This window comes from Procambarus clarkii, chromosome 18, assembly GCF_040958095.1.
Source record: "Procambarus clarkii isolate CNS0578487 chromosome 18, FALCON_Pclarkii_2.0, whole genome shotgun sequence".
In the NCBI taxonomy this organism is placed as follows: Eukaryota; Metazoa; Arthropoda; class Malacostraca; order Decapoda; family Cambaridae; genus Procambarus; species Procambarus clarkii.
The window spans coordinates 33,105,749-33,130,906 of record NC_091167.1 but is presented as its reverse complement, the minus strand read 5'-3'; the positions used below and the strand labels follow the sequence as shown (position 1 = coordinate 33,130,906).

General features: G+C 47.5%; 1 protein-coding gene across 1 annotated transcript in view; it reads left to right on the top strand.

Annotated features, from left to right (window-relative positions):
- The first annotated feature begins 9,848 nt into the window (after positions 1-9,848).
- The window catches only part of LOC138365866 (protein apterous-like), a 50,801-nt gene continuing 35,491 nt past the window's right edge, over positions 9,849-25,158 (top strand). Inside the window, exons 1-2 of the mRNA XM_069326480.1 lie at positions 9,849-10,078; positions 11,541-11,799. Coding sequence (XP_069182581.1) covers positions 9,902-10,078; positions 11,541-11,799 — 436 coding nt within the window. The 5' untranslated portion in view covers positions 9,849-9,901. The remainder of the gene's footprint in view (positions 10,079-11,540; positions 11,800-25,158) is intronic.

Genomic DNA, 25,158 nt, shown 5'->3' with positions numbered 1-25,158 from the left:
CCACACACCTTCCAACCAACAGCTGTCTTAAGGTGTCCAAGGTGAGAACTTCCCTCAGTGCCTCACTGAGACCTCCAAACATGGATCAGCGTCTTGTTGCTGGTCTTCAGTTATGCTCGATGTTGCGGTAATCAATATATTGAGTTTTGTCTCTTAGGCTGCACACACGCACACACACACACACACACGCACACACACACACACACACACACACACACACACACACACACACACACACACACTCACACACACACACACACTTTGTCATTGAGTAATTTCTTTCTTTTTCTATTGAAACGCATTTTTAAATTGTATTCAATCAATTCAAATGTGGCGTCTGGTTACCGTAGACTTGGAGGTGGTTATTTGAGAACACTGACCTAATTGATGCACAGAGTAAAGGGTCTCGAATCTCCTTTGTATGGATACCTTCACACATAAATATAACCCATCATAATGAGACAGACATTGCAGCCAAATTAGCGTGTAACAAGTTTGAAGTTGAATTAGATCTAGGTATCCCCATCTCTGCTGTCAAAACTGTATTGGTCCAAACATTCAGATCTGATAGGAAAGAACTTACTGACTCCCAACGACCTGAAAGTACTAGTATAAAAAGCTATGATTTGTTCAGATCTGAAACCTACATCTATGGACAGCACAAAACGTCCACTAGACTGTGCGACACAGTGGTTGCAAGGATCAGGTTGGGTTACCGTTACCTGTGGCAGGTGGCTGCAGGTGACGGGTCTCCCAATCCTGAGCACTCCAGTTGCAAACTCTGTGAGCAGGAACTACGGCATGATCTCCCGCACTACATCACTGAATGCCCAGTTATTAGACCTTTCAGACCAGTTGGCATGAGGTACCTGGAGCTTTGCAATTACTTTATTCACTCTCGTATTCTTGAAGATATCCTCACAGTATACCCAAAATTTGCCAGTGCAGGCTATTAAACACATGGCCCTGTATGACTAACCATCCTGCGAGATGGGGACTTGTATTACCACTGCTACCTTATTCAATCTTGTGTTGTTGATATCCTCAAAATGCATCCGGAGTCTGCCAGTGCAGACCGCCTATCACATGTCTCTGTATGACTAACCATCCTGTGTGATGGGGATTTTATAGCATCACCTAGTTAGCTTTTTTTGACACACTGTACTCCACTTCATATAGTCTAGGGTAGCTGCACTAATGCAGATGTACCTCATATCTTAATAAAAAAAAATACTATTTTAGCATCACCTAGTTAGCTTTTTTGACACACTGTACTTCACTTCATATAGTCTAGGGTAGCTGCACAAATGCAGATGTACCTCATGTATTAATAAAAAAAACTATTAGCGTGTAAAAAGATGAAATTGAATTAGATCTAGGTATCCTCATCTCTACCGTCAAAACTGTATTGGTCCAAACACTCATGTCTTATGGGAAAGAAATTACTGACTCCCAACGACCTGAAAGTACTAGTATAAAAAGCTATGATTTGTTCAGATCTGAAACCTATATCAATGGGCAGCACAAAACGTCCACCAGACTGTGCGACACAGTGGTTGCCAGGATCAGGTTGGGTTACCGTTACCTGTGGCAGGTGGCTACAGGTGACGGATCTCCCAATCCTGAGCACTCCAGTTGCAAACTCTGTGAGCAGTGTGAATTCAATTAAGTATTGAATTCACACAATGTATACATTGCAGTTGGTGGTCCTGGGAGGTTTTGAGAGAGAGAGAGAGAGAGAGAGAGAGAGAGAGAGAGAGAGAGAGAGAGAGAGAGAGAGAGAGAGAGAGAGAGAGAGAGACTGACACAGACATAGACATACAGAGAGAAAACAATGATGTAAAGGGTGGTGGTTCTTCACGACACAGTCGAGCTGTGCCGGACTGTGCCATGTTTCCTTAAACAGGATCTGCTAAAACATAACATCTGTCGCGCATCTTTCTAGCAGGAACACAGTTGTATCTTAGGCTTAATTCTTCCCATGTAAACACGTTCATTTCAATAAATTCCTCGTTCATTCCACCTAATTTGGTTCTATAATTATCTTGCTAATTAAGAAAGTTTCTGTGGGTGGCTGTACAAGTTTTGCCGCGCAATTATAGAGTTTACCTCGAAGTTTTATCTCGCTTCCATAACTTTCAAACTCATCTCGCTGACTCGCTGAGTAATCTTGCTAACTTACAAACTCAGCAGCTTAAATTCTCGCCTACTCATCATCCTTAATCGGAAAGTCATCGCGTTACCTCGAAACTCATCTAAGCTAAGTCGACTGCTCTCTGACTCCCTCGTTCTATCTTCCGTAAATATTAAGTTGTCTTAGTATTTCATCAGGTAAGTTCCTCTCTCTCTCTCTGGCATTCTCCTTTAAGGTGGTTCCGAGGAACTTTTGTCCCCCTCACGGCCCTCGGCTCCGACCAGCTCTCCTGGTTGGTGGTCTGGGGCCAGATTCACGAAAGCACTTACGCAAACACTTACGAACCTGTACATCTTTTCTCAATCTTTGGCGGCTTTGTTTCCAATTATTAAACAGTTAATGAGCTCGGAAGCACCAGGAGGCTGTTTATAACAATAACAACAGTTGAATGGGAAGTTTTCATGCTTGTAAACTGTTTAATAAATGTAACCAAAGCCTTCAAAGATTGAGGAAAGATGTACACGTTCTTAAGTGCTTGCGTAAGTGCTTTCGTGAATCTGATCCCTGGTCAACCAGGCTGTTAGACGTCGCAGCTCGTTTTCCCGCGTGTCCCCAGCTACTTTGGCATGTTTCCATTGACGCTACCATTTTTATAGCGTTTAATCTCCTTCCACTATCAGGTCCTGCTCCCTATGGCCCCCCCCCCAACACTTATCACGACTTTCTGGTTCCTCCAATCTTTATCGCATCTTGCTCGACGTCTCTCTACTCCTTTATCGTGCCTTTCTGGCTCCTCCCTCTCTCTTATCGCGTTTTATCTTTATATTCTTATTTTTATTGGTTCCTGTCCTTCTCTCTCTCTCTGGGAAGCCTATTATTTACATTACTGCCCACACTTTATCAAGGAATATATATATATATATATATATATATATATATATATATATATATATATATATATATATATATATATATATATATATATATATATATATATATATTATTCACGTGTTTATTTTCGTGATATACACACACACACACACACACACATATATATATATATATATATATATATATATATATATATATATATATATATATATATATATATATATATATATATACATGTCTCTGGGAAGGGGGAAGGGAACTATCAGGGGAAAGCGCCAAGCCATAACGGCTATATAGCACTGGGAAAAGGGTCAGGATAAGGATTTGGGATGGGACGGGGGAGGGGGGGGGGGGAAAGGAATGATGCCCAATCACTTGGACGGTCGGGGATTGAACGCCGACCTGCATGAAGCGAGACCGTCGCTCTACCGTCTCTGGGAACAACGCTTTATTGAATGTTTGCGCCTCGTGCGTGGAGGTTAAGCCCTCCAGAACTGTTCGGGACCTCCAGAAACTCTCACTAGAGTTCAGAGTTGATTGACGTTTGGACCATCATGGCCAAGTCGGTTAGGGCAGGTGTCTGGGATACACCAGAACGCAGGTTCGAGCTAAACTACGGGCTCACCATAGCCCGTGCTACTTGGAACTTTATGTCCAGGTAGCAAATCTTTAACAACAACAGCAACAACAATAACAGGTTCGAGTTAGTCCCCTTGTTTCAAAAGGTTTTCCTTTGATATATCACGTCACTGTGATTTATTTGTGATTGGGATTAGTCATCACTGCATGGGGATTAGTCATCACTACATGGGGATTAGTCATCACTGCATGGGGGATTAGTCATCACTGCATGGGGGATTAGTCATCACTGCATGGGGATTAGTCATCACTACATGGGGATTAGTCATCACTACATGGGGATTAGTCATCACTGCATGGGGGATTAGTCATCACTGCATGGGGATTAGTCATCACTACATGGGGATTAGTCATCACTGCATGGGGGATTAGTCATCACTGCATGGGGATTAGTCATCACTGCATAGGGGATTAGTCATCACTGCATGGGGATTAGTCATCACTGCATGGGGATTAGTCATCACTACATGGGGATTAGTCATCACTGCATGGGGGATTAGTCATCACTGCATGGGGATTAGTCATCACTGCATGGGGGATTAGTCATCACTGCATGGGGGATTAGTCATCACTGCATGGGGATTAGTCATCACTGCATGGGGATTAGTCATCACTGCATGGGGATTAGTCATCACTGGGATTAGTCATCACTGCATGGGGGATTAGTCATCATTGGGATTAGTCATCACTGCATGGGGGATTAGTCATCATTGGGATTAGTCATCACTGCATGGGGGATTAGTCATCATTGGGATTAGTCATCACTGCATGACAGATTAGACTTCACTGGGATTAGTTTTTCATTTCAGCATATCTCGCTATATAAAGTTGTTCTATGCTATACATTTGAGAGAATCTCCGTGTATAGATTATGATTCTTTCTCTGGGGACAGTGTTCCCGAGAGTATACTGTGTGTGTATGATTATATACATTCAATTTCAATTTCTTTCTTTATTATGCGCCCCATACCCATCCCGTGGGCGGTGGTGTAAAGGGTTACAGAGGCACATAATCGGTCCCTCTAGTTCGTTTAGCTAAGCAAATAACAATCTTTTGAGGCTAATTACAAAATTTTATTATATACATGAGGGCATGTATACGATCAGTGGAGGATATGTAGACGCCTTCCGGTTCGTACATATCGGATAAAAAGCATTTTATCCGTTTTCGTAATAAGATGTGACAATAAATAGATGGTTTTGTTGGCTAGATTACGGCTGGTGTTGGTAATATTAGTGCTTGGCTAGGCGGCTAGGACCAGGGATGGAGGGCTGGCCAGGATCTTGAATGGAGGAGGGTTGGCTGGGCTAGAACAAAAAGGATAGATGGATGGCGGGCAAGAGACCAGCAGGACAGGTGGTGGCCGCCGCTAACCTGTTTTATCTCCGTCCGCTGATTATCACTTGCTACCGGGCGGACCCGCGCGGACCCGGGCGGACCCGGGTTGTGACGCCCGTCTATTGGTGTCGCGGTGGTGAGTCTCCTGTCCTCTTCTCTCCTCTCCTCTTCTCCTATCCTCTTCTCTCCTCTCCTCTTCTCCTATCCTCGTCTCTCCTCTTCTCTTCTCCTGTCCTCTTCTCTCCTCTTCTCTTCGCTTCTCCCGTCGTCTTCGTCTTGTGTTCTAGTGTCTTGTTCCACAGGGATGTCAGACTACTTCGCGCTGGTCAACTATTCTCGGTGAATTTCACATGTTGTTATTGTGTGTCATTTTCTTCTGTCCTCTTGTTTTGTCTTATATTACCACTGCAAACACTACTTCAGATTTTAAAACGGCTTCTGCCGTATATTTTATATATATATATATATATATATATATATATATATATATATATATATATATATATATATATATATATATATATATATATATAGTGTGTGTGTACCATCTCTGGCTGGAAGAAGGGGGACCCGTAGCCTCGGAGGAAACCACACATAACGCATTGGAGGGAGTGTAGGTCCCCTCCAATACAGTTTCTGTGTGCTTTTCTCCTACCACCCCCTTCCTTTTTTTTTTTTTTTTTTTTTTTTTGGGCTTTATTGTGTATTTAAAGGTACAAAACATACGAGACAAATGCCTAAAGGTTATGGATCTCTTGAAGCTTCTCCGCTTCAGGACAGGAACCGAGGACGCAGCAAGCATTTCCCCTCTGGATCGCCACACTGAGACGCTGAAACAAAAAACTGGAAGCCCTTGGGTCTCTGGTGACGTCAATGAGCTTGGAACCCAATTCCTTGAGAAATCCCAAGGCACTCTTGCCCCAGGGGCCATGCGTCTCAGACGCTATGGGAACAAAGAGGTATTGACCTTCCAGTCGCCTGTACTTGAGTATATATATATATATATATATATATATATATATATATATATATATATATATATATATATATATATATATATATATATATATATATATATATATATATATATAGCTGTAGTGATACTGTACTACACCACTACTGTAGTGGTGTAGTACAATACTGGTACCCGTGGAGTACCACTGGACTACTTGTGGATGACCCGTGAACAAGTTTGAGTTTCAAGAACAAGTTTCACCAATCTTCCTCGGTGACAGGCTGGTCTATAAGGCTGTTCGTAGCCCGCACGGCCACGTACACCAGGGCCGGGCTTGGAGGGGAGTAGAACTCTCGGAATCCTCCCCAGGTAAACCCCAGGTAAAGAGCCAGGCTAATTCAGTAACTTCTGGCGATACTTGTCAATAAGTTCCTTCTTGTAAGCTTCTGTCGTCGCTCCAACGATAAGGACTAGGGGCCAGATTCACGAAGCAGTTACGCAAGCACTTACGAACGTATACATCTTTCATCAATCTTTGACGGCTTTGGTTACATTTATTAAACAGTTTAAACAATCATGAAAACTTGCCAATCAACTGTTGTTATTGTTATAAACAGCCTCCTGGTGCTTCGGAGCTCATTAACTCTTTAATAATTGTAAAGAAAGCCGCCAAAGATTGAGAAAAGAGGTACAGGTTCGTAAGTGCTTGTGTAACTGCTTCGTGAATCTGGCCCCAGGAGAGTGAAGGCTCTGACGTGTCCACCTAGCTCTGAAATATTATATATATACATATATATATATATATATATATATATATATATATATATATATATATATATATATATATATATATATATATATATATATATATATATATATATATATGCAAACAAGCCTGAATGGTCCCCAGGACTATATACAACTGAAAACTCACACCCCAGAAGTGACTCGAACCCATACTCCCACAACTGGTATGTACAGGGACGCCTTAATCCGCTTGACCATCACGACCGGACATAAGGAAGTGATAGCCGAGGCTATATGAACCACTTCCCCGCCGGCACTCGGATGGTAATCTTGGGCATAGCATTTTATCAAATCACCTCATTCTTTGGGGCACACGTGAGGAACACATTTGTGTTCCTCACGTGTGCCCCAAAGAATGAGGTGATTTGATAAAATGCTATGCCCAAGATTACCATCCGAGTGCCGGCGGGGAAGTGGTTCATATAGCCTCGGCTATCACTTCCTTATGTCCGGTCGTGATGGTCAAGCGGATTAAGGCGTCCCTGTACATACCAGTTGTGGGAGTATGGGTTCGAGTCACTTCTGGGGTGTGAGTTTTCAGTTATATATATATATATATATATATATATATATATATATATATATATATATATATATATATATATATATATATATATATATATATATATATATTTATCCCACACCGACAAGAATTGATCATTCAATTTCCTTGTCAGATTATATGTCCTTAGTAAGTTTGAAATGAGGATACACCCCTCTTGTAGCACAGGGACTACCCTACCCCCCCCCTCCCTATAAAACAGGGGTAGACCCCTGTAGTAGCACAGGGCTACTACCTTCCCCCCCCCCCACTTAGTACCACAAGGGAAAGGAGGGGGGGGGGGACTTCCTAGTATTAAGGGGGCCAGTTGTGCTAAGATAAGAGCTCTGCTATAAGAGCTCTGCTATAAGAGCACTGCTACTCATAACTTTATCATTAGTCACTATAGATCATTACTTCTTATCGTCATGATAATAACAATAATCCCTACTGAGGCTGTAAGCGATATCTCTTAACAACAAACCAAAATTTACGGAATATTCATGAACTTTACGTCCACTCTGGGAGTCTTGTATTAAGTATAAGCAGCCGGGCGAGCCACTACGATGTTATCGGCCAATCATGTGATAGGAGGCGGGGTCACGTGACACCTGGCTCCGCCTTGATTGGCTGGAACGAATGCTGAACCTTTTGTATATGCACATCTTAATGCGGAGTTATCCTTCTACGTGGGGGACAAGATGCTACCAGGCACCGCTACCTACGACAGTAGCCTTGACACCCGACGGTAGTCCTGGAGCTCCGACAGTAGTCCCGGAGCTCCGACGGTAGTCCTGCAGCTCCGACAGTAGTCCCGGAGCTCCGACGGTAGTCCCGGAGCTCCGACGGTAGTCCTGGAGCTCCGACAGTAGTCCCGGAGCTCCGACGGTAGTCCCGGAGCTCCGACGGTAGTCCCGGAGCTCCGACGGTAGTCCCGGAGCTCCGACGGTAGTCCCGGAGCTCCGACGGTAGTCCTGGAGCTCCGACAGTAGTCCCGGAGCTCCGACGGTAGTCCCGGAGCTCCGACGGTAGTCCCGGAGCTCCGACGGTAGTCCCGGAGCTCCGACGGTAGTCCCGGAGCTCCGACGGTAGTCCTGGAGCTCCGACAGTAGTCCCGGAGCTCCGACGGTAGTCCTGGAGCTCCGACAGTAGTCCTGGAGCTCCGACAATAGTCCTGGAGCTCCGACAATAGTCGTGGATTGTTTACGGGCTCACCATAGCCCGTGCTACTTGGAACTTGTTCCGAGTAGCTGAATCTATAACAAGTCTTGGAGCTTCTGGAGCTTATATTTTTAATTTTTTTTCAGTTTCTTCTTTGTTTATATATTCCACTTTGTACTTGCCATCTATATGGGGGGGGGAGGTTGGAGGGTAAGCTGGGGGTCATGGATTGTAGGGCAACGAAGGGGTAATGGGAAGACGTAGGGGTAATGGGAAGTCGTAGGGGTAATGGGGAGACGTAGGGGAGGGGGAGGTTATTGGGGAGATGTAAATGGGTGGGGATCTATATGTGGGGATTAATAAGATATAAAATTGCTTGTCTCGTGAGATACTCTGGGAAAAGGGGGAAGCAGATGTATGTTTACAGTGTCTCACGTGGTCGTGTGTTTCTCAACCTTTTGTGTCGAGAGGCCGCACTCTCGTCAGTCGGTTGGTCTCGTGACCTTTGACCTATTTAATGGCAATTTGTCGCTTGTTTTTCCTTCTGAAACTTCCCTACTTGTTTATGACACCACGTTCCCTTGTTTATGACACCACGTTCCCTTGTTTATGACACCACGTTCCCTTGTTTATGACACCACGTTCCCTTGTTTATGACACCACGTTCCCTTGTTTATGACACCACGTTCCCTTGTTTATGACACCACGTTCCCTTGTTTATGACACCACGTTCCCTTGTTTATGACACCACGTTCCCTTGTTTATGACACCACGTTCCCTTGTTTGTGTGCCAGAGGCAGCCAAGGTCATGGTGCTTTGTACTGACCCTGAGTCAACATAGATCAGTTTTTTTCTCACGTATGAAGGTTCCTAAGGTAACCCCGGCTATTGTGTACTCTTGCACAGGTTCCCTAGTTAAGTTACAACATGTTCTATAGTGCAGGCGATGAGTCACAATAACGTGGCTAAAGTATGTTGACCAGACCACACACTAGAAGGTGAAGGGACGACGACGTGTCGGTCTGTCCTGGACTATTCTCAAGTTGATTGAGAATGGTCCAGGACGGACCGAAACGTCGTCGTCGTGTGAAGGATAGAAGAAATTGTTTATGTAATAATCTAAGATGAGGTCTGATAAAGACCTTTTGTGCCCTCTGTAATGCTTTTGCGCTACCGCTCACAGGATGAGTATGGGGTGCATAATAAACTAGCCGCCTTCGGCGGCAACAATCAAGTCGTCGTCGCTTCACTTTCTAGTGTGTGGTCTGGTCAACATGTTATCTCTAGTGCCTAGCCTATTTTGTCAGTTAAAAACTTTTGTTCCCCTGATAAAGGTATAGATGGAGCACACTAACCCGTCCTGTTGTTCCCTTGTACAGGTCGGTGAGCCAACTAACCCCGCTTGTTCTCGCCCCGTTGCCCAGGCTGTTCAGCATGCGACGGTGCGCGCGCTGCTCCCAGGCCATCGGCAGTTCGGAGTTGGTGATGCGCGCGCGGGAGTTCGTGTATCACGTCCAGTGCTTCACCTGCGCCCACTGCAACATTCAGCTCACCAAGGGCGACCAGTTCGGTATGAGCGGACCTCTCATCTACTGCAGGGACCACTACCAGGTAAGGCCCGGGCTGGGGCACTGGGGCAGAATGCAGGAGGGAAGCCTAAGACAGAAATGATGGGGGAGTAGGGAAGGTAAAGAAGGGAAGGGTAAAAATAGAGATTATGGGGAGGTATCCTGACTAACAACATCGAAATACTCGACAGACAACACTAGAAGATTAGACATAGTCGAGGCCCTACATATAAAAGACACCCAACTATCAACAGCCAATCACTCCCCCCCAAAAAATCTACCACTTACGGGCTATTCATGCCCGTGCCACCTCTTGGGTGGCTTAATCTTCATCAATAAATCTATCAACAGCCAGCTTATGCTTAGCTACACCTAAGTAGTAAGGCTTGATCCTGGACCGTAAGTCTTCGTTCCAGGGCGGACCGAAACGTCGTTGTTTCTCTATTTTCTAATGAGTAATTTGGTCATCATATCTTCAGCCACGTTAGTGTGACTCATCGTCTGCACATCACACTATTCTCAAGAGCAAGACAGAATTTCCTCATCACACACGCCACACTTTACTGCTCCAGTCAACATCGACTGTGTAACACCTCATTTCACTTCATCCTACTTGGGTGAATAATTTGTAAAATATCCTTCTTGTATCCATCCTTACGGGCTCACTATAGCCCGTGCTACATGGACATTTTTTACTGAGTAGCTAAATCTAAAACAACACCAACAATTGGTATCATCTTTCCCTCTGTAGATGTTATACAGATATATATGCACAGGAAATATACAGTATTTTCATCGCACATACACTTGAAGACGTACATAAACTATCTACTAGGACATACATATATACAAAAACCCTTGTAAGCTTATATATACAAAGATTTACCTCAAATGCTGTTAACTGGAAGTGAATATATATATATATATATATATATATATATATATATATATATATATATATATATATATATATATATATATTATATATATATTATATATATATATTATATATATATATATATATATATATATATATATATATATATATATATATATATATATATATGTATATATAATGTAATTTTAACGTGACACATTATCTTGGAATACTGTAATGGGAATATAAAGCAGATTAATGAGGTGAAATGTGAATGTTTGTGCATTTGCTATTTGTATCTGCAGACTCGAGCTATTAGCTCTTGGACTCCGCCTCTCTAACCATTTTAATTTTCCTCTATTATGTCTACTACATATATTTCTCTTACACACACACACACACACATACACACCCAACAGCCCGTAGCAGCTGTCTAACTCCCAGGTACCTATTTACTGCTAGGTGAGCAAAGGCGTCTAGTGAAACTCTGCCCCATTTGTCTCTGCCACATCCGGGAATCGAACCCGGGCCCTTAGGATTATATATTTTTGTATATATGTTCCGATGACCCACAATACTCACACTGTCTGTATGGTATAATAAGCGCGTTGTGTATCACCGTCCACAGATGTCAACACTGCTGGAAGGGGGGTACATCACCCCCATGGGCATGCTCCCGGGGGCGCTACCAGGCGGCCCTCTACCCCCCGTACCCCATCCGCACCCCCATCACGGCGTGCACCCCCACCTGCCCCCTGAGGTGCTCCAGGGGTTCCCGCCCCCGGACCACGGGGGCAAGATCCAGTACTACAACGGGGTGGGCACCCACCACAAGGGCCGGCCCAGAAAACGGAAGCCGAAAGATGAGCCGATGGACACGAATATGAGTGAGTTGATAATTTGTTTGTGTGTGTGTGTTTACTAGTTGTGTTTTTACGGGGGTTGAGCTTTGCTCCTTCGGCCCGCCTCTCAACTGTCAATCAACTGTTTACTAACTACTTTTTTTTTCCCCACACCACACACACACACACACCCCAGGAAGCAGCCCGTGACAGCTGACTAACTCCCAGGTACCTATTTACTGCTAGGTAACAGGGGCACTTAGGGTGAAAGAAACTTTGCCCATTTGTTTCTGCCTCGTGCGGGAATCGAACCCGCGCCACAGAATTACGAGTCCTGCGCGCTATCCACCAGGCCCTACGAGGCTTGTGTGTGTGTGTGTGTGTGTGTGTGTGTGTGTGTGTGTGTGTGTGTGTGTGTGTGTGTGTGTGTGTGTGTGTGTGTGTGTGTGTGTGTGTGTGTTTTTATGAAGGCCCAACATATTCTTTCTGTTTAGTGGCACTTGTACTTGACATGTATATGAAGCTCTTATTTTACTCATTCTTTAAATTATATTCTTCAAGTGTGCTGAGCTCATTATTTTCGTACTAGCTGTACCCGGCCACACGTTGCTGTGGCTGTTGCTGAGCCACAGCATCCTTCCCCTGTCTCCCAGTCCTCCCCACCATTCCCCCTCTCCCCTTCCCCCATCCACTCCTCCTCCCCACTATCCCCTCCTCCCCTGTCTCCTTGTCTTCCCCACCATTCTCCATTCCCCTGTCCCCTCGTCCCCACCATCCCTCACTCCTGTCCCCTCGTCCTTTCTACCATTCCCTACTCCCTCGTCTGATGATTAAATGATCTGATGTTTCCATCAGAAAATTGGGAACATCAAATGATCTGGGGCTAGATTCACGAAGAAGTTACGCAAATACTTACGAACCTGAACATCTTTTCTCAATCTTTGATGGCTTTGTTTACAGTTATTAAACAGTTAATGAGCTCCGAAACACCAGGAGGCTGTTTATAACAATAACAACAGTTGATTGGCAAGGTTTCATGCTTGTAAATTGTTTAATAAATGTAACCAAAACCGTCAAAGATTGAGCAAAGATGTACACGTTCGTAAGTACTTGCGTAACAGCTGCGTGAATCTGGCCCCAGATTTTCCCCATCACTGAAATATAAGAAAAACAGTTAAAAAAAGAAAGAAATGAAAACAATGAAAAAATAAGAAAATAAACTATACTCACGAAGTGAACGGTATGGTAAACAACACAGCTTAATTCCAACGCAATGTCAAACAAAATAATTAAATCAAAATGAAAATAAATCGAAATCTATGAAAATTAAATTTATCAATGAAATCGAAACTTTGAAATGGAATCGTAACATAATTAGTATAGCATGTGTTAGTCTAATGTGCAACAGATGGCGCTGTTTTTTAAAAACGCATGTTTTTACCTCTCACAGGGGCGGCATCTATATAGTAGCATATAAAAACACGCGCGTATTCAAATGGAACGTTGTGTAACAATTTCAAAGCAATTGGTGAAGAACTTTCGAAGATTATCGACTATGAACAAACGAACATTTCCATTTTTATTTATATAGATTTACGAACGTTTCATTCAACACTTGTGTTGTGTAAACGTTTCCATACACGTTTTTTTTTTTTTTGGCATTCTAAGAAACGTTTTTCCGGTTTGGTTTTAATTTTTTTAACTTTTCGTAAAGTTTCTCGCGTTTTATTAAAGGTTTTCGTATTTTTATTTTGGTGTATTTACTTTGCGTTTCATTTGCTTCCTCTTAAGAATTAAGAGGATCCTCCCCCCAGGCATGAGGTGTGGCTCCTCCCCCCCCCCAGGCATGAGGTGTGGCTCCCCCCCTCCCCCCAGGCATGAGGTGTGGCTCCCCCCCCTCCCCCCAGGCATGAGGTGTGGCTCCCCCCCCCTCCCCCCAGGCATGAGGTGTGGCTCCCCCCCCTCCCCCCAGGCATGAGGTGTGGCTCCCCCCCCTCCCCCCAGGCATGAGGTGTGGCTCCCCCCCATCTCACCCCCCCCCCCCCCGGGCCATAACAAGACAGGGCTGATGGCCACAAGTGTATAATTCGAGCGACATATGCCTGTGTTCCGGACTCACACAATGATAACAGCCTCATCACCCCGCACATATTGATTGTTATTGTGTGTTCACTGCAAACACTGTGGGGGGGAGGGGGCGTGGGGCGGGACGGGCCCGCGCGCTGGCCACCCCCTTCCCCACCACCAGCCCACCACCACCACCAGCCCACCACCACCAGCCCACCACCACCACCAGCCCACCACCACCAGCCCACCACCACCACCAGCCCACCACCACCACCAGCCCACCACCACCAGCCCACCACCACCACCAGCCCACCACCACCAGCCCACCACCACCACCAGCCCACCAATCACATCCTCACTGGCCCCTACATGGCGAATTTTCTTTGTATTTGTGGCCGGGGGAAGGTTTATTTGGAGTTATACTTGTCGCTGTCTCTAGCGCGACCGTTTTCTAGTTTTATAAGAAGTTTATGGGAGAAAATCCGAAACAAACTACCGAGGATTAGACCGTCTTTGCCTAAGATGTTCTGCTGCGGCTGTGGGTGTACTTGGCCAGCTGTGGCTGTTGGGACTGAGCTCCAGCCCTTAGATCTTGCCTTTTAACATTTTAATACACTGATGTGCTTGCTATTTATAAGGATTTTGGTGTGCTTTGTCTGTTTTTCAATCCGCATCTATAGTGTTGCGGTTTCCAGTAGTCGCCTTCCTAGTGCATTCCATTATCCCACAGTCCTGATACTGAAGATGCTCTCTCTAAGAGGCTCGTGGGTCATCTGGGAAGGATGCTGTGTTTGTATCAGCGTGTCCTTGTCACCTCGTCCAGTAGTCTGAGTAATGTCTACGTTGTTACCATGTCTCCGCCAGGGACGTGACGATCCGTGCCTCCGTGCCATACGTCTCATGATACCATGCCTCTCAGCTCTGGAACCAGTCTGATGGCACAAGACTGATGCTTCTCTTCCTTCGGTATGTGCTTGACCAGATGGGGGCCTCCATGGATGCCGGCGATGCATATCCTAACATTAGTCTAACGTGCGTTTTGTTCTGAATGATTTTTTCGTCCAGATTTCTGAATGACGTCAAGAGGTTGGCCAATCCAGCGAGTCCGGAGGTCGCCGCTCTACCTTCGGGTCTTTGAAGTTCAACTCTTGGAGAGTCTTTTACCCTCCGAATAATTCCTCAAGTCTGCTCTTTCTCCAGCACCTTGTAATCGCTTGTAGTGAACTCCAGGAGTCACCTCCCAGACCATGGTTACATTTTGTTGACCAGACCACACACTAGAAGGTGAAGGGACGACGACGTTTCGGTCCGTCCTGGACCATTCTCAATTCGACTGTGACTTGAGGATGGTTACAGCGTGTCCAAGTCATCCCGCTGTAATCCATCGTGCATTTCCTCAATTTCAGGCGTGCTTGCGCGCGTGCGTACGCATGTATATACGCGCATGCGTGTGCGTCTGTGCATTCGAGTGTCCTCTCCAAAGCCATTATCATCAACATTTACCACCCTTCACTCTGGGGAGGCTTCTTGTTATCATTGTTTGTTTTGGCAGACCATCTCATCCCCCCCCAAGGCCCCGACCCCCCCCCACGCCCCGACCCCCCCCGCCCCAAGGCCCCGACCCCCCCCCCCCCCACCCCACACCCCGACCCCCCCCCCCCCTCCCTGCCTCTCCTGGCCACTCCTGTCCGTCGCTGCTCTGTTTTGTATCGATCTGGGAGTCACGGGTGAATTATTAAAGTATCGTGAGCATTGTTACTCCCCGCGGCCCGTGAAAGGCGGTGGAGCAGCTGATGATAGTACTTGTGTGTGTGTCTCTTGTGTGTGTGTGTAGGGGGCGGCCCAGTGGCAGCTTTTGTGGCGAGATGTGGGTGTTTATTGTCTTGTTGAGTGTGTGAGTGTGTGTGTGTGTGTGTGTGTGTGTGTGTGTGTGTGTGTGTGTGTGTGTGTGTGTGTGTGTGTGTGTGTGTGTGTGTGTACTCACTTATTTGTGCTTACAGGATCGAGCTTTGCCTCTTGGATCCCGCCTAATGCCAGATCCCGTGTGTGTGTGTGTGTACTTACCTAGTTGTACTCACCTAACCTAATTGTGCTTGCGGGGGGAGGGGGGTTGGTAGACACACATGAATGAAATAATATAAGATGGAGGTAAAAATGTTTGGTGATATGAACGACATTCAGAAACCTATGTCTTGTTCCTCCCAGGCGTGTGGGGGGTTGGGGGTGGAGCCTGGTATTATAAGAGTCACCGCTTTAGGTGATATCTTCCCGTTTTCTGTGAAATAGTGCTTCCTTGTATTGACTTAAGAGCCGAGGCCGCAAGATGCATGGGACTGCAATATAATCTTTACTGCGGATGGTATAACGCTAGTTATGGTGTGTGTGTGTGTATGTGTGTGTGTGTGTGTGTGTGTGTGTGTGTGTGTGTGTGTGTGTGTGTGTGTGTGTGTGTGTGTGTGTGTGTGTGTACTCACTTATTTGTGCTTACAGGATCGAGCTTTGCCTCTTGGATCCCGCCTAATGCCAGATCCCGTGTGTGTGTGTGTGTGTGTGTGCGCGCGCGCGCGAGGCAAGCTACCTCCACAGGACAGTCATCTATCGTTCCGTGGGACAGATGCAAGACCTGGGTCCATGAGACTGTTGGTGGAGGAGGATTGTATCCCGCGAGACAGGAGACTGTTTGGGATGAGAAAGAGGCATTCTTAACTTGTCTAGCGGCGAACATTGTTGATACATTTTTTGAACGTGGTGAAGGGGACACATTAAACATCTTGGAGCCGTCTTGTTGACACAACAGACGACGTGTGTGGGGAAGAGCAGCAGCTCGGGGGTGGAGGGAGGGGTATTGACCAGTGACAATTGGAAAATAAGTTGGGAAAATGATGAGAGTCAGTGCCTGCCTCAGGCACCAACTGTGAGCTGCCTGGATGCCTGCCTTGCCTGCCCTGCCTGCCTGCCTGCCTGTCTGCCTGCCTGCCTGTCTGCCTGTCTGCCTGTCTGCCTGTCTGCCTGTCTGCCTGCCTGCTTGCTTGCCTGCCTGCCTGCCTGCCTGCCTGCCTGCCTGCCTGCCTGCCTGCCTGCCTGCCTGCCTTCCTGCCTGCCTGCCTGCCTGCCCTGCCTGCCTTCCTGCCTGCCTGCCTGACCTCTGTCAAGCGGACACAAAGGGGCAGTGAAGGCCCTGGAGTTATTTATCTCCATAAACCTTTTGTTACAACACCGCGACAATTGTTTACCACGGCTTAGACCGTCATGGGCGACGGTGGAGGTGTGTCAGAGGGGTATATAGGCACGCCTTGGCCAGGCTCCCCCAGGCCCTCGCCCGCCGCCCCCCCCCCCCCTCACCGTGTCGGACGACGTCCCGACAACGATTGCTTGACGCACGAAGCAACACGTCTACACAAGTCGGGGTACGACACGTCCCACCAGGGTATGACGAGAACGACAATTAAACAAAGCCCAACAGTGTCTATCGGAGCCACGCGTTACAGAGCCCAGCGGTGTCTATCAGAGCCCAGCGGTGACTATCAGAGCCCAGCGGTGTCTATCAGAGCCCAGCGGTGACTATCAGAGCCCAGCCGTGACTATCAGAGCCCAGCGGTGTCTATCAGAGCCCAACGGTGTCTATCAGAGCCCAGCGGTGTCTATCAGAGCCCAGCGGTGTCTATCAGAGCCCAGCGGTGTCTATCAGAGCCCAGCGGTGTCTATCAGAGCCCAGTGGTGTCTATCAGAGCCCAGCGGTGACTATCAGAGCCCAGCGGTGTCTATCAGAGCCCAGCGGTGACTATCAGAGCCCAGCGGTGTCTATCAGAACCCAGCGGTGACTATCAGAGCCCAGCGGTGTCTATCAGAGCCCAGCGGTGTCTATCAGAGCCCAGCGGTGTCTATCAGAGCCCAGTGGTGTCTATCAGAGCCCAGCGGTGACTATCAGAGCCCAGCGGTGTCTATCAGAGCCCAGCGGTGACTATCAGAGCCCAGCGGTGTCTATCAGAGCCCAGCGGTGTCTATCAGAGCCCAGCGGTGTCTATCAGAGCCCAGCGGTGACTATCAGAGCCCAGCGGGGCTTATATCGAGAAACTCAACATCATTCTTGAAAACAGTCAAGACCTGACAGGACTTGACAGGTCCTGACTGTTGGACTTGATGAGGGAGTGACGTCAGACAACAATGACTGGGCGAGGGTGCAAGCGACGGTGAGGTACGCTTGGGGTACCGTGCACGGTGCTGGGGGGGGAGGGGAGAGATGGGGGTACAGGGAGGAGGAGGAGGGGAAGATAGGGGGTGAAGGGAGGGGGAGGGGGGGTAGGGTGGTTGTAGGAGTCGCGCCAGGATGTATTGTGTATCATAATAATAATAATAATAATACAATATTTTATTTGATAAAGTATACACAGAAACATGTTACTGTTGATATACAGTATTTTGTACAGTATATAAAGGCCGTTAATTACACACACACACTCAACGCCTCAGGCAGCATGACCTTGCTGTACATACCTTCAGTACCAGTTTTATATATAGACCAGGACAAGCTGATAAGCTTTTGAGTGTGTGTGTGTATGCTGTGGGGGAATACTGAGGCATATTCTGGAGCCAATCTTGAGGTTATCTTCACATGATTTCGGGGATTTTAGTGTCCCCGCGGCCCGGTCCTCAACCAGGCCTCTACCCCCAGGAAGCAGCCCGTGACAGCTGACTAACACCCAGGTACCTATTTTACTGCTAGGTAACAGGGGCATAGGGTGAAAGAAACTCTGCCCATTGTTTCTCGCCGGCGCCTGGGATCGAACCCAGGGCCACAGGATCACAAGTCCAGCGTGCTGTCCGCTCGGCCGACCGGCTCTAAGGGGGTTAAGACTTTGTTAAGTCTAGGGGGGGGGGGATGGTTCAGATGGAGAGGAGCGTCGAGGTGCAGAAGTGTTAGGTGTTTACCATGCGGAGGTCGGTGTTAGGAGAGTAAATACAGGAGGTGAAGGATAGGGAGCAGCCCCAGGGGGGGAAGGGGGTGACGGAGACGGGGGAGCAGCCCCAGGGGGGGAAGGGGGTGACGGAGACGGGGGAGTAGCCCCCGCGGGGTGTGTTGGAGGTGAGGTTAACATCTTGGAGGGTAAACGGGCTTGGAAGATGAGTGTGGGAGACAGTAGCCGCCTTGGGGAACACCTCTACATCCTCGTGCATCAACCAACACCCCGTTTATGGCTAAACAACTTTCCGTTGTACAGGCAGCTCTGGTAAATAATGATAGATCCGCAATTCAGATCGAAAAGCTTGCTGTCAAAAGAGCCTTCGAACCCGCACAGAAAATCACAATATTTGATGTGATAACTAACATCAAAGTACCCATTCAGACGCTAACAAGCCCCCGAATCATCAGTTAATGTAACTCTAATCACTACGATGTTCCTAATCCTCCTGTACCTTGGGCTACAAGGAATTAAACTCATATCGAACAGATCCTCAATCGTGTGGAGGATTATGAGGGTAAGTCTGCCGACCAATTTCGTAGTAGAGCAGAAATGCGCAAAGAGCAGTCAATATCCTATTCAATTACGGCGGGAACATTCAACGCTCTGGCTCTAACACCCAGAGCGAGCAGCTAGCCTTCCTCGGCTAGTTAAAGTAGGCTGGAGAGATTTTTTTTTTTTTTTTTTTTTTTATTATTATTTTTCTACCACAGACGTGGCCACACATTTACAATGCTAACCAGCATATATACATTTTCTTCTGTCCTCCATGGACAGGGTTAGAGAAGTGTTAAACATACAGTTCAAGGGTTTATTGAACACTCAACCACAGAAGGTGATTCGGTGCTTTTAAAATGCTAAGCTAACCTACATACGTAAATACAAAGATATACAGATTTACGTACGCCCTACATAAAGTATTAGATGTGTCTTTTACATAGTGTCATTAATGTACATTCACAAAGGTGAAATGTAATTCTGATCAGCTTCCATATATGCTTTATACCCATACATATACATACACACACACACATACACATACATATATACACACACACATGCATTCACATACATTTGTCTCATTTACCCTGACAGGGTGAGGTAGCTGATAAAGAAACTAGTGTGCAATTAAGCACTTAATTGCTGGAGAGATGTGACAGAATCCCTTCTCGCTCTAACATAATCCCATCAGCTGTCTAAGTCTGCTAGAAAGATATCCACACACTCCCTCACTGCCTGAGGCGAGGAACTAAGGGAACCCTTGACCAGGTCTAGGCTGGAGCTATTACTGGGAGGTCGGCCTCACCTGACCTAGACACAAGTGCAAATACTAGGTCAGTGTGACGACCCACGAGTGACGTCAATGTAACAACCACGAGTGACGTAACACACAAGTGACGGCCAGGGGGGGGGGGGTTTAGCGTCAGCGTTGGAGCAGGTTTGTCAACAAGTTATAACGGCTTCTTAGTAAACACCTTCAGAAGCGTACAACAACAAGGAGGAAGAGGTGGAATACGAGGTAAGGGTGAAGACATATCTAGACCATCTGGGAAGGTCATCCTCCCCAGATGGTTTGACCTTCGTCTTGTCAGTCATCCCTGTTATGGCCTTCCTAGTGAGGCATCAACACCTCACAGGCTAAGGGTACTTAACCTTTGTAATCACCACTACCTTAACCGACTCGTCTTCGCCACTTCCTCTCCCATCTTATCTACCCTACCACATGCTAGCATTATGATTCCGTACGTCTCTGCTTTACGAGGTGAGGGCGTGTAGCCTAAGCTGCTGTACAATCAAAGAGTCTTCGGTACACCAGAACTGCTTCACCTGTTTCCCCTGTATTGTCTTTGATGTCCCACCTCCTTAATGGAACTTGCCTGGAATGCTGGAATCACTCCGTCCTCCCGCTTTTAACATTCGGTATCACTCCAGTATCCAGTCATCTCCTGCACCACTTGTCCGGTACTACAGTAGATTAGGGACGCTCCGTGATGCTCAGGACCAACCCAGTAGCCCACAGTCCCAGTATTGCTACTTCAGGAGCCCGGTACTGGTAGCCCAGCACAAGATTGGGCTGGACCCAGTGGGAGGCTGTCATTGGGTATTAGGCCCGGTCCTCCGACGATTTTGAGCCCAACAAAACGGCTGCCTTGCGCCTCACACTGAGTGAAGAACACGCAACTCCACTCCGGTGGGGAAGAGAGAGAGAGAGAGAGAGAGAGAGAGAGAGAGAGAGAGAGAGAGAGAGAGAGAGAGAGAGAGAGAGAGAGAGAGAGAGAGAGAGAGAGAGAGAGAGAGAGGGAGAGAGAGAGAGAGAGAGAGAGAGAGAGAGAGAGAGAGAGAGAGAGAGAGAGAGAGAGAGAGAGAGAGAGAGAGAGAGAGAGAGAGAGAGAGAGAGAGAGAGAGAGAAAGAAAGAGAGAGAGGGAGAGAGACAGAGAGAGAGAGGAGGGGGTGAGGGGGGGGGGGAAGAGTGGACGAGAACAGGAGACTACTCGAGACCTGGAAAGATTGCATGGGGTACTTTCTTCCTTGAGGCAGGAAGAGAGAGAGAGAGAGAGAGAGTATGTAGGATAGGAAGAGAGAGAGAACATGGGATAGGAGGAGAGTAGGTAGGGTGTGGGATAGGGATTACGTAGGGCAGGGAGAGTGCACAGAAACAGGTAAAGACTGTTCTTGTTGTTATTCTAGATTCAGCTACTTGGAACAAAATGTTATAAGCAGCACGGGGCTAAGGTACAGGTAAAGTGTAATTGTTCCATATTTAAAGCACTTAGGCACCTGGTGGCCAGTCAGCATTCTCTCTACAGCTGACTGAATGTTATCACCGAATGGAGTCTTCTTTTTTTTTCATAGGCCTAGCCAGCAAGGCAACCATTCTGTGATTCTGGTATACAGACACATGTAGGCCTAAAGTTTTTTTCACTTATTTTGATTTTATACCACGCTGTTTTATTTTTTATCGTAAGTTTATGTAATGTATCGTCCACTTGAATTTATTGTAGTATTTTATGTTTAATGTGAGAGTCTTGTATGTTAAAAACTTTTAGTTGTTGTTTTTTATTTGAGCTGCGTCTGATCTCGTGTTATTGTCTGTGTGTGTAAATGTGGCTATTTTACATTTGAATTTGCTTCGGTTTTAGGTTCAATGAAATTTGTGTTTGGGAACGTTAGGGAATATATGCTGGACAGGCGCGCACACACACACACACACACACACACACACACACACACACACACACACACACACACACACGCACACACACACAGACACACACACACACACACACACACACACACACACACACACACACACACACACAGTGCCAAATACCATTCGCTAAGTGTCAGTAGTCAGTTTTGTCTTTTTTACCGTGTTAGGCGGTAATAGAAAAGGTAAATAAAGCAGTTAAAAAAGAAAAAAAAAAAAAAGAGTCCCCCTTGAGGAGACGAACTGTTATGGTGTGCCGGACAAAAGCACGCACTCAGCCACACAAAAGCTGCCCTACATCTGCATAAGTAAAAATCCTCAATAAAGATATCTAGTATCAAGATTTTCCGGGCGGGTGCGCCGTGGAGGGCCCACCGCGGGTCCAATGGTGTATTTATCGGAGGTCACCCTAGCGGAAACTCCGGGCCCCCAAGAGGAGGACACGGCCAGCCCGGAGCACCGATCCAACCATCCCAATTGACGACGGTCGAACTGCGGTGGGTTTTTATGGGGATTATGAGATCAGTTTGCCATGTGGCCCGGCACTGTTTTCCCCGAGCCACTGTTATGCTTTCGGCCACAGTGTCGTTTGAGAGGAGGAGGAGGGCCCCGTCTTCAGCAGCCCCTCTGGTCGCTGCACGAACTTCAGGGTCTTCAAGGGTCCCTGGGCTTTGCCGCGTCTTTTAAGGGCCGCTGGAGGAGACGAGAAGGGGTGGGGGCGGGGTAGGGGGGGTGGGAGAGAAGGTAAAGGAGTTGCTTGCTTCTTAGGAGGTAAAAATATTGGGAGTGATTTTGTCGTGAAATGCCGGTTATTTACATTTAACATAAACAAACTCAAACATTTTGTTTTGTGGTTAGCAGAATGGATCTCAATATTCTGTTGAGAGCTCGAGATACTGGAGTCATGGGGGTTCAGGCTTGGAAGCCCACTTGAAGCCTTTGAGGCTTCACGGGCTTCGATTCCTGCGCTCGGGTTCCAACTCTAGATTTATGGTTGGTTATATATCATGGGGGCAGAGTTAACATGTTTGTAAACATACCAGCTAACGCAGTGGTAATTTCTCTCTGATCTTTGGAATAAAGTTTATTTGACCGACAAATTAAGACGACTGCTGATGCTGATCGAACTTTCAAGATGACCGCGTCCGCTGAAGTGAGCAAATGACGTTGTGTTACTGTGTGCCGAGAAGCTGTTACGGCCAGAAGGAAGTCTCCAGTAAACACAGGAAGACGAGTGACGTCTTGGACGTTTTCTCCAGTGTTCGTGTCTCAGACGAACACCAGGCGTGGAGCAGACTGCGTGTTAACACCAGGCGTGGAGCAGACTGCGTGTTAACACCGGGCGTGGAGCAGACTGCGTGTTAACACCAGGCGTGGAGCAGACTGCGTGTTAACACCAGGCGTGGAGCAGACTGCGTGTTAACACCGGGCGTGGAGCAGACTGCATGTTAACACCAGGCGTGGAGCAGACTGCGTGTTAACACCGGGCGTGGAGCAGACTGCGTGTTAACACCGGGCGTGGAGCAGACTGCGTGTTAACACCAGGCGTGGAGCAGACCACGTGTTAACACCGGGCGTGGAGCAGACTGCGTGTTAACACCAGGCGTGGAGCAGACTGCGTGTTAACACCGGGCGTGGAGCAGACTGCGTGTTAACACCGGGCGTGGAGCAGACTGCGTGTTAACACCAGGCGTGGAGCAGACCACGTGTTAACACCGGGCGTGGAGCAGACTGCGTGTTAACACCGGGCGTGGAGCAGACTGCGTGTTAACACCAGGCGTGGAGCAGACTGCGTGTTAACACCGGGCGTGGAGCAGACCACGTGTTAACACCAGGCGTGGAGCAGACTGCGTGTTAACACCGGGCGTGGAGCAGACCGCGTGTTAACACCAGGCGTGGAGCAGACTGCGTGTTAACACCGGGCGTGGAGCAGACCACGTATTAATACCAGGCGTGGTGCAGACCACGTATTAATACCAGGCGTGGAGCAGACTACGTATTAATGCCAGGCGTGGAGCAGACCACGTATTAACACCGGGCGTGGTGCAGACCACGTATTAATACCAGGCGTGGAGCAGACCACGTATTAACACCAGGCGTGGAGCAGACCACGTATTATCACCAGGCGTGGAGCAGACCACGTATTAACACCAGGCGTGGAGCAGACCACGTATTAACACCAGGCGTGGAGCAGACCACGTATTAACACCAGGCGTGGAGCAGACCACGTATTAACACCAGGCGTGGAGCAGACCACGTATTAACACCAGGCGTGGAGCAGACCACGTATTAACACCAGGCGTGGAGCAGACCACGTATTAACACCAGGCGTGGAGCAGACTGCGTATTAACACCAGGCGTGGAGCAGACCGCGTATTAACACCGGGCGTGGAGCAGACTGCGTATTAACACCGGGCGTGGAGCAGACTGCGTATTAACACCGGGCGTGGAGCAGACTGCGTATTAACACCAGGCGTGGAGCAGACTGCGTATTAACACCAGGCGTGGAGCAGACTGCGTATTAACACCGGGCGTGGAGCAGACTGCGTATTAACACCGGGCGTGGAGCAGACTGCGTGTTAACACCAGGCGTGGAGCAGACTGCGTATTAACACCGGGCGTGGAGCAGACTGCGTATTAACACCAGGCGTGGAGCAGACTGCGTATTAACACCAGGCGTGGAGCAGACTGCGTATTAATACCAGGCGTGGAGCAGACCACGTATTAACACCAGGCGTGGAGCAGACCACGTATTAACACCAGGCGTGGAGCAGACCACGTATTAACACCAGGCGTGGAGCAGACCACGTATTAACACCAGGCGTGGAGCAGACCACGTATTAACACCAGGCGTGGAGCAGACCACGTTTTAACACCAGGCGTGGAGCGGCCAGCCACATAAACACCGCGAGCCTCCAGACGTTAAACAGTCCATCAGCTGTGTGGCCAGTCGACGCCTCTCGTGATGGCTGTAACTGGAAGCTCCTCATTCAATCTTCTCTTTTTACCACGGCCAATATGCCCCTCCTGACAACACCGGCCGTCGGGGGAGATAATATCATTGGACAAGTGCCTCACTTAGCGTGCTCGAGGGGCGATAGTCTCCCTCGGTCACCCCGAAATCCTCGTCCTTACTGACGCCACCTCGGAGGCTTTTTCAAGAATGA